The sequence below is a fragment of the Rhinopithecus bieti genome, unplaced genomic scaffold, assembly GCF_001698545.2.
Source record: "Rhinopithecus bieti isolate Rb0 unplaced genomic scaffold, ASM169854v2 scaffold_41644, whole genome shotgun sequence".
NCBI classification, from domain to species: Eukaryota; Metazoa; Chordata; class Mammalia; order Primates; family Cercopithecidae; genus Rhinopithecus; species Rhinopithecus bieti.
The window spans coordinates 1,580,858-1,591,129 of record NW_016817838.1 but is presented as its reverse complement, the minus strand read 5'-3'; the positions used below and the strand labels follow the sequence as shown (position 1 = coordinate 1,591,129).

At 46.5% G+C, this 10,272-nt stretch overlaps 1 protein-coding gene and 1 pseudogene across 1 annotated transcript in view; both read left to right on the top strand.

The window, feature by feature from the left end:
* The first annotated feature begins 3,229 nt into the window (after positions 1-3,229).
* The window catches only part of PAFAH2 (platelet activating factor acetylhydrolase 2), a 63,325-nt gene continuing 56,282 nt past the window's right edge, over positions 3,230-10,272 (top strand). Inside the window, exons 1-2 of the mRNA XM_017856196.1 lie at positions 3,230-3,323; positions 4,031-4,204. Of these exons, the coding sequence (XP_017711685.1) occupies positions 4,180-4,204 (25 nt within the window). The 5' untranslated portion in view covers positions 3,230-3,323; positions 4,031-4,179. The remainder of the gene's footprint in view (positions 3,324-4,030; positions 4,205-10,272) is intronic.
* On the top strand, positions 7,863-9,293 carry LOC108518047 (eukaryotic translation initiation factor 2 subunit 3 pseudogene; annotated as a pseudogene).

The window sequence follows — 10,272 nt, the reverse complement described above, 5'->3', positions numbered from 1 at the left end:
TCAGCCTTGGTCTAGCCTCCCCTCCTTCTAGATACGTTTTATCCAGACCCCCAGTCATAGAATTACCCTTGCTCTTAACAGCATCCAATCCAAAGCCAAGCCCTGCTTCCTTAAACTCTCCCCAGATTATCTAACAAAAGCCCAAATTCTGTAAGTTCTTTCTTCCATCCTCCTACTGAGATGCACCCCCGTACCCATATTTCCCCATTGCTTGCATTCTCCCTTGCTGCAATGAGTAATTAATACAACTTGTTTAATTACAGGTATGTTTCCAGTGGTCTTTGACTGGAATGGCATCGACACAAGTATCACCTATCAGTGAGCATAAAATGTTATTGTCAAAGTTTAAAAATGTTGCTTCTCAAAACTAGTTGATGATAAGAGAAGGAAAGTAGTTGTTCCTTCAGACGATGGGTGGGGGTGATTGATTACAAACCGAGAAGCCAACCTTTTAGGATATTGGAAATGTTCTACATTTTGAAGTAAATGGTAGTTATAGCAAATGTTTTAAGAAGTTAAAGTGTTAAAGTGTATATGTAAGATTAGTGCACATTACATACTCTACTGTATACCTATTCTACCTTTATTTTAAAAGTTTTGTCCACTGGCGGCGCGTGGTGGCTCACACCTGTAATCCCAGCACTTTGGAAGGCCAAGGTGGGCAGATCACTTGAGGTCAAGAGTTCAAGATCAGCCTGACCAACATGGTGAAAACCGATCTCTACTCAAAATACAAAAATTAGTGGTAATGTGCCTATAATCCCAGCTACTAGGGAGGCTGAGATAGGAGAACTGCTTGAACCCAGGAGGCAGAGGCTGCGGTGAGCCGTGATCCCACCACTGGACCACAGAGTGAGATTCTGTCCCTGTTCCCCCGCCCAAAAAAAAAAAAAATAGGAAATCCAAAGTTGGTCACCCAAATACCAACTTGAAGCAATTTATCAGCAAAGTAAAGGCCAGAGTTAGGATGGTAGCTGACAGCAGATTTGAAGAGAACTTTGGGCTATTGGAGGATGAGATCTATGATGAAAATGCTGGAAAATCAACCATTTGCTTAAAAGGTAAAGGCATTTGGGTTGTTTATCCTAGAAAAGACCGGATTGGAAGGAAGTGTAGTTAAACTCAACTGTTTTATTTTGCAACAGGGAAGAGTCAGATTGTGCCCAAGGAGGATCTTCCTAACTGTGACAAAGGAGGTAAAGGAGGCGGTGACATGCCCATCCCTGGGAAATTTTTAACTCAGCTGGCCAGTAAATGGCTCCAGCATGGCCTGGTCTGGGAGTAGCAGACTGAGAGAAATGACCTCCAGCTGTCGATCTCATGACCAGGACTTCTGGCTTGTCCTGAGTGTTCTGGCCAGCTGCACAGCATGGATTACCGGGCCAAAGGGAGCCGCTCTCTGATCTGCACTAAGCTTTTCAGGTTCTGTGGCCGCCACCATCAGCCACAGATTTAATGAGATCCGGGGCTTAATTACCACAGTGCAGGGCTGCCAACACTCTCTCCTGATGACTTTATCTTGGCTGCTGGAAGGATGGGGGTGACAACAGTGTGTTGGCAAGAGAGGAGGGCCTAAAGCAGGGACTCTGGACCCTGGTGATTTAGGGGGATGTGTGCTGCAAGAGTGAGTGGCGGGGGCAACTGCAGGACTCAGTACCTGACCTCAAAGAGCTCATAATATGTCAAGAGTTAAGACCTCTAATCCAGGAGATACCCAAGGCAGTGTGAGTCAACTCACATGTGAGAGGCACACACAAATGTCGGCGGAAACTTTGGAGGCATGAACAAAGCTCCTAGAAGAGGAGGGCTGGAGGGTGGCGGGTGCCGCGTGGGGGCATGCAAGCTGGGGAAGACCTTGAATGCCAGGCTAAGCAGTTGGGACTTCATTTCATAGGTAGTAGAGGGCCGTTGAACGTTTTTGAGCTGCCTGAACGATCCAAATTTCTTTTCTTTTTTTTTTTTTCTTTTTTTTGAGACGGAGTCTCGCTTTATGGCCCAGGCTGGAGTGCAGTGGCGTGATCCCGGCTCACTGCAAGCTCCGCCTCCCGGGTTCACGCCATTCTCCTGCCTCAGCCTCCCGAGTAGCTGGGACTACAGGCGCCCGCCACCACGCCCGGCTAATTTTTTGTATTTTCAGTAGAGACGGGGTTTCACCGTGTTAGCCAGGATGGTCTCGATCTCCTGACCTCGTGATCCGCCCACCTCAGCCTCCCAAAGTGCTGGGATTACAGGCGTGAGCCACCGTGTCCGGCTCCAAATTTCTTATAGAAGTTTACAGGACTCCTGAGGATGGGCTCTGCCTGACCCCCACTGCCCCAACTCCCACTGCCCCAAAAATAATCTCCTTCCATCCCTCACACTCAGCTGCAGCCAGCGCTGAACTTAATGCCATACTCTGAAACGTTCTTCACAGTCTCTGTACTCCTGGCTACGTTCTTTCCTTATATCGGGTCTCAATGTTAACATTCCTCCCTCTAAGAAGCCTTGCGGACACCGCCCCTTTCCCCCAAGCCTGGCCAGAGGCCCCTTTTCAAGGCTCCAACGCTTGCTGTGTCTCCCCATGAGATCACGGCTCTGTGCTGTCATTATTCATTGGTCTGCATTCTCTGCTAGACTGTGATTCTGTTGAGGCTAGGGGCGGTATCTTGTCCATCAGTGTCGCTAAGAACCAGCAAAAGACAGTAATGTGGGGTGGATGCGGCCCAGCAGATCACTCGGGTTCCTCCCCTTTCTCAGCCAGGGAGTCTTTTGAGGACAATAGAAAATCACAGGTGTCAACAGGTGCAGGCTGGTAGGGAATGTCCCCTTAATTTGAATGATCAGTCTGTTATTCTTACAGGAAGCAAAGTGTGCAGAAGACACAAAGCAAACGCCGACCTCCTCCCACCTCCTTGAGAATAAAGCGAAGCTGGTGCCATTTCTAGGCACGCCTGAGGACTATTTGAGGAGGGTGAGGCGGAGGGTTACGCACGGGACTACAAGAAAAACCCTCCGCTGGAGAGCAGAAATCGCGGCGGCTCCTCTTCAGGCCACCAGGGGGAGGAATCACACCGCATTCCGGGCCTTGGGCGGTTTCGCACGACCACGCGGAGCGGGGAGGTCGCGTAGAACTCTGGGAGTTGTAGTCTTAGGGTTGTAATGCGCAATCTCGCCCACTGCACATCGGGAGTTGTAGTTCTAGGTTGAGGAACGGGAAGTGCTTCCAAGAGTCCATGTTGAGCCCTGGAAACTACAACGACCAAAGGGCCACGGGTTCCTGGGCCGTTTCTCATTTCCGTCGAGTTAAACGTCTGGGGCTGCTTCTGAGGAATCAGCTTGACTGGGTAAGTTTAATTGAAGAAAACACCTATATGTTAGTTGAGCTCCCTGCAGACTTTCGTATTCTGGCCCGGTTTGGGGCCTCGGCGTCTCTCAATCGTAGGAATTGCACATTAATCTTCGTCCTTTACCTTTCCTATTCAGACACCTGTAGCCACCCACCCTCTTGACCCTGCCACGGTCGCCTCGCACTTTTAAAGGCCAGCGCCCCTGGAATCCCCACTGAGCTCCCGTCCCAGGACCCAGCCCCCGCAGCCCCACCTTGGATCCCACAGCCCTACCCTGATTCCTCGGCCTTACCCTGACCCTGCAGCCTCACCTCCCTGAATCCCGGGCTGCTGCTTTTTTTTTTTTTTTTTTTTGAGACGGAGTCTCGCTGTGTCGCCCAGGCTGGAGTGCAGTGGCGCGATCTCGGCTCACTGCAAGCTCCGCCTCCCGGGTTCACGCCATTCTCCTGCCTCAGCCTCCCGAGTAGCTGGGACTACAGGCGCCCGCCACATTTTTTGTATTTTTAGTAGAGACGGGGTTTCACTGTGTTAGCCAGGATGGTCTCGATCTCCTGACCTCGTGATCCGCCCGCCTCGGCCTCCCAGAGTGCTGGGATTACAGGCGTGAGCCACCGCGCCCAGCCTCCCCGGGCTTCTTTATGCTCATCCACCCTTTGTATACTTTACTCTTACTCTCAATTTTCTGTTTTTCACGGCGGTGGAAGAAGGGGCCTCATTCCTTCTTTCCGATCCGCGATTACCCTGGACTCGAAGTGAGCAGACCCGGTTCTAGGCCAGCTCTGCCTCCTGCCCTCTGTGACCTTGGGCAAATCATACAACTCTGGGACTCAGTTTCTTCCTCTCTAAAACGGAGATGACTGTTGCTTCATCAGTCTCAGGTGAGGAGTGTTGAGAAGCCAATAAGCTAGTATGTGTGAAGATGCCTTGTAAACTGTAAGACCCTCACGAGAGACAGATTATTTTTATCACAATTATTAATGCTCTGAAACACTCTTATCGGGGCTCTTCTCTAGCTCTGCCACCTTGTTGCTCAAACCCATCCCTCGAGTGCTTGGTGTCTTCATTGTCTACCAGCTGGATGATATTTCTTCACTTCCTCCAGAGACCAAAGGTCAGGCCAATGAGCTTTTAGTCTTCAGAGAGCTTTATCTGAAAGGAAGCACCAGAGAAGTGCTTATCTTGGACTGTATCTTGAAATATCCACTGATGAAAGGGTTACACAGCTGGCAGAGCAGCAGTCCTCTGTTCACCAGAAACAGGGCCCCAGCAGGAGAGGACAGCTGCAACCTAAGCCCCATCCATTCCCTCTGGGCTCTTCTGGGCCTGTTCAGTAGACACTGGCTTTGGTAGGGGTGTCTGAGGCCTGAAAAGGCTGCTGGGAAAGAATCCGTTTTGCCAAAAGGCTTAATCCAGGAAAAATGAGAGACCTTGGCTAGGAAAGAGAGATATAACATTGTTAATTAGTTCCTAACATTTTATAAGCGCTCAAAATGCACCAGGCCCTAGGCAATATTTTCACTTACGAAGTATCCATTTTACATATAAGGAACTTGAGAGGCCATGCAGTTAAAATCATTATAGTTGCCTCCTATGGTTATAGTACCTTCTATCCATCGAGTGCTTTGCATGTATTATTATTATTATTATTTTTGAGACGGAGTCTCGCTCTGTCACCCAGGCTGGAGTACAGTGGCACGATCTCGGCTCACTGCAAGCTCCACCTCCCGGGTTCACGCCATTCTCCTGCCTCAGCCTCCCGAGTAGCTGGGACTACAGGTGCCCGCCACCTCGCCCGGCTAGTTTTTTGTATTTTTTAGTAGAGACGGGGTTTCACCGTGTTAGCCAGGATGGTCTCGATCTCCTGACCTCGTCATCTGCCCATCTCGGCCTCCCAAAGTGCTGGGATTACAGGCTTGAGCCACCGCGCCCGGCCTACATGTATTATTTAATCCTCATCAACAATCTCATGAGCAGTTACTATTTCTCTTTTTTTTTTTTTTTTTGAGACGGAGTCTCACTCTGTCGCCCAGGCTAGAGTGCAGTGGCCTGATCTCGGCTCACTGCAAGCTCCACCTCCCGGGTTCATGCCATTCTCCTGTCTCAGCCTCCCAAGTAGCTGGGACTACAGGTGCTCACCACCACGCCCGGGTAATTTTTTGTATTTTTTTTAGTAGAGACAGGGTTTCACCACATTAGCCAGGATGGTCTCTATCTCCTAATCTGGTGATCCGCCTGCCTTGGCCTCCCAAAGTACTGGGATTACAGGTGTGAGCCACTGCACCCAGCCCTTAGTTACTATTTCTTTTTGAGACAGGGCCTCGCTCTGTCACCTGGGCTGAAGTGCAGTGGCACAATCTTGGCTTACTGTGGCCTCTGGCTCCCAAGCCCCAGCAATCCTCCTACCTCAGCCTCCTGAGTAACTGGGACTACAGTTGCATGCCACCACATCCAGCTAATTTTTTTCTTTTTTAAATTTTTTGTAGAGACAGGATTTTGCCATGTTGCCCAGGCTGGTCTTGAACTCCTGGACTCAAGCAATCCTTCCCACTTGATCTCCCAAAGTGCTGGGATTATAGGCATGAGCTACCGTGTCTGGCCGTAGTTATTATTTCTGTTGTGAGAATAAATTATCAGAAGCTTAGAGTTTGAGGAACTTGTTCAAGATCACATAGCTAATAAGTGACAGGGGTACAATTCAGAGTCATCAAACCCTTTTTTCCCCATTATACCATATAGCCTTATTTTTAGATCAAAAACAAAGATTAAAGAAGACTTGAGATGGGTTTAAATCAAAGCCAAATGAAGGAACATTTGTTGAGTCCCAACTATGTGGGGAAAGCATGCAGATAAACAGTTTGGCCTAGAAAAGCATATAAAACCCAGTCTTTACTCCTGGAGTAGATCTGAAGAGGTGAGGCATAAGTGTGCCAAAAATTAAATAGTATTCATTGGATAAATTAATTATTGAGACCAGCTGTATGCAGGGCACTACATTAAGTCTAGTGATAGGAACATGCTTCTGGGTGGCCTTGGGGATTACACCAAGTGAAATCGTAGTCGTGAAAATGGTGGACCGGAACACAGTATACACTCAGTAAGCGCCTGCTGCATGCATACATATCTGAATGAAAGAAAAATTCATCCAGAGACATTTCTAATCAAAGTCTAGACCAGAGGTTCTCAAACTTTGCTGATTAGAAACACCTGGGAAGCTTTTACAAATGAATTGATCCTCAGAAATAGGGGCCCCAGAATACACATTTTTTAAAGCTTCCCAGGTGATTGTGACAATGGGTTCAGGAACCTAAGATCTAAATTCTCCAGGGACCACTGTTGCAGGCAAGTCACTGATTGAAAACTGCTAGAATGGTGTTAATCCAAGAGCTGCCCTAAGGTAGCCTGAGATTGGTTACCAGATAACGGATGTGGACAGTGATCAGAGATGAGAGGAGGAAAGGTTGGAAGGACATGGGAAAGCTCCACAGAGGACTAGAGATTTCACTGGGCCTCGCTGGATGGAGAGGCTTCTGGACAGGCACCACCATGAACCATTTAGACAGTGAGCAAAAGAAGGTAGAGACATAGACTGATTTCCTTGGAAAATTCCGTGACTTTTATTAAAAATGACTCTGGATGCTTTGTGTGAATGTCTCTTTGGCAAAATTTGCAAGTCAGATTGGATTTTTCCATCTCTCTATCCTATTTGGACATCAGTCAATGTGAGCCTAGGAAACAAAGATTCATTTGCATGTTAGCTTCACTCTGGCCAATTAGCTTCTGTAGTTTTTATTTCCAAACAATTTAGTTAATGATCCTCCCAGAAACTTTCCAGGAGCACGGAGAGTTCTGCTGTCTTCTGTTTTGGCCATTTCCAAGTCCCTTTATCCTGATTCCTGTCCCAAGTGCTGTTCTCTATGCAGGGTGAGACAAAAATCTCTTCCCATAAGAAGCTTAAGGAGTATTGTCCTGGTTCTCCAATCTTAAAAGCTGACTTATTGGCTCTTGACTCTCCAGATTCACTCTGGCCAAATCTTAGTGTTTCTACTTTTCACTCAATCAACACGTTTCTTGGATGCTTCCTAAGAGTCAGGTACCACACCAGGTGCTTTGAATGCATTATTTCATTTTATTTCCATAGCAACCCTGTGAGGATAGATAGTGTTCCCATTGTACAGATGGGGAATCAAGCTTAGAAAGATCAGATAACTTGCATAAGATAAGAAAGCTAGGCAGGGCTGGCACGGTGGCTCACTCCTGTAATCCCAGTCACTTTGGGAGGCTAAGGCGCAAGGATTCGCTTGAGCCCAAAAGGTTGAGACCAGCCTGGGCAACATGATGAAACTCCATCTCTACAAATAAATACAAAAATTAGCCGGGCGTGGTGGCAAGTGCCTATAGTCCCAGCCACCCAGGAGGCTGAGGTGGGAGGATCACTTGAGCTGGGAGGGTGAGGCCACAGTGAGCCACTGCACTCCAGCCTGGGAGCCAGAGCAAGACCCTGTCTCAAAAAAAAAAAAAAAAAAAAAGTCTGGCAACATGGCAGGCAGAGAAGCTAGAGTGACTCTGGGGCAGCCGCATCTTTCACGTCAGGATCTCACCACGTTGGATGTTACCAAGTTGACGCCACTTTCACACGAAGTTATCAGTAGACAAGCCACAATTATACAATTATACAAGCCACAATAGATACAACTGGTCATGTAGCTCATGGGAAATCCACAGTCGTCAAAGCTATTTCTGGAGTTCACACCGTCAGTTTCAAAAATGAACTAGAAAGAAATATTACAATCAAGCTTAGATATGCTAATGCTAAGATTTATAAACTTGATGACCCAAGTTGCCCTCGGCCAGAATGTTACAGATCTTGTGGGAGCAGTACACTTGATGAGTTTCCTGCAGACATTGCAGGGACCAAAGGGAACTTCAAATCAGTCAGACATGTTTCCTTTGTTGACTGTCCTGGCCACGATGTTTTGATGGCTACTATGCTGAATGGTACAGCAGTGATGGATGCAGCTCTTCTGTTGATAGCTGGTAATGACTCTTGTCCTCAGCCTCAGACGTCTGAACACCTGGCTGCTATAGAGATCATGAAACTGAAGCATATTTTGATTCTACAAAATAAAATTGATTTGGTAAAAGAAAGTCAGGCTAAAGAACAATATGAGCAGATCCTTGCATTTGTCTAAGCTACAGTAGCAGAGTTAGCTCCCATTCCAATTTTGGCTCAGCTGAAATACAATATTGAAGTTGTTTGTGAGTACATAGTAAAGAAAATTCCAGTACCCCCAAAAGACTTTAATTCAGAGCCCGGGCTTATTGTTATTAGATTTTTTGATGTCAACAAACCTGGCTGTGAAGTTGATGACCTTAATGGAGGTGTAGCTGGTGGTAGTATCCTAAAAGGAGTATTAACGGTGGGCCAGGAAATAGAAGTAAGACCTGGTATTGTTTCCAAAGATAGCGAAGGAAAACTCATGTGTAAACCAATCTTTTCCAAAATTGTATCACTTTTTGCAGAGCGTAATGATCTGCAGTATGCTGCTCCAGGCGGTCTTATTGGAGTTGGAACAAAAATTGACCCCACTTTGTGCTGGGCTGACAGAATGGTGGGGCAAGTACTTGGTACAGTCGGAGCCTTTACCTGAGATATTCACAGAATTGGAAATTTCCTATTTCCTGCTTAGACGCCTTCTAGGTGTACGCACTGAAGGAGACAAGAAAGCAGCAAAGGTTCAAAAGCTGTCTAAGCATGAAGTGCTCATGGTGAACATAGGATCCCTGTCGACAGGAGGGAGAGTTAGTGCTGTCAAGGCTGATTTGGGTAAAATTGTTTTGACCAATCCAGTGTGCACAGGGGTAGAAGAAAAAATTGCCCTTAGCCGAAGAGTTGAAAAACACTGGCGTTTAATTGCTTGGGGTCAGATAAGAGGAGTGACAATCAAGCCAACAGTAGATGATGACTGAAGAATGCTGGTTAAATAATACATTCGGATGGAGTTGGAATTTGGAATTTCTCTTAACAACCCAGGGATTTATTTTCAAAGCAATATTGGGGAATCGATTTCACAGTTTGTTTCCTCAGTAGGTAACTGTAAGGTTATTCTCTTTTTTTTTGGTTATGAAAACTTAGGGACTCCAATCAATATAAAAATTGGCATAATGTTGGATTGAATCTATATTTTGGCAGAAGTTAAGCGTTCCCACATAATGTCAAAATTATACATCATGCAGTTTTGGTTTTTTTGTTATTTTGTTTTGTTTTTGAGTCTGGCTCTGTCACCCAGGCTGGAGTGCAGTGGCGTGATCCACAACCTCTGCCTCCCGGGTTCATGCGATTCTCCTGCCTCAGCCTCCCGAGTAGCTGAGATTATAGGTGCGCGCCACCACACCTAGCTAATTTTCATATTATTAGTAGAGATGGCGTTTCGGCATGTTGGCCAGGCCGGTCTCTCCTGACCTCAGGGTGATCAGCCCACCTCGGCCTCACAAAGTGCTGGGATTACAGGCGTGAGCCACCTTGCCCAGCCCACATCATAGTTTGAAATGAAACTTAGCCACAACCAGTCTTTGCTGTGGCACACACATATATCACTGAACCAGCTTGAAATAAAGTTTTTTTCTGTTTCATGATTTGTCTTTGAGTACCTCCAGGCTGAAGGACTGTTGTACCAGTAAAAACTTAAAGGCACAAATTTTCCTTGATGACCTTCTCCCTTTTCTTTGGCCCCATATTTTATGTTGCCTGAAATCCAATAGTCTTCCTCCATTGGAAAATACTGTTATAACAAATAATTCTAGATGAGTAACAAAGATCTTTCTAGGCCTTCATTTTATGTTTTTTCTTAACTGTTAAGATTGTGGCATAGATTATAATATTACTAATTTTTGGATGTTTCGAAAGGTCAAGAAGTAAAAGATGTTAGAAAGCAAAAAAAAAAAAAAA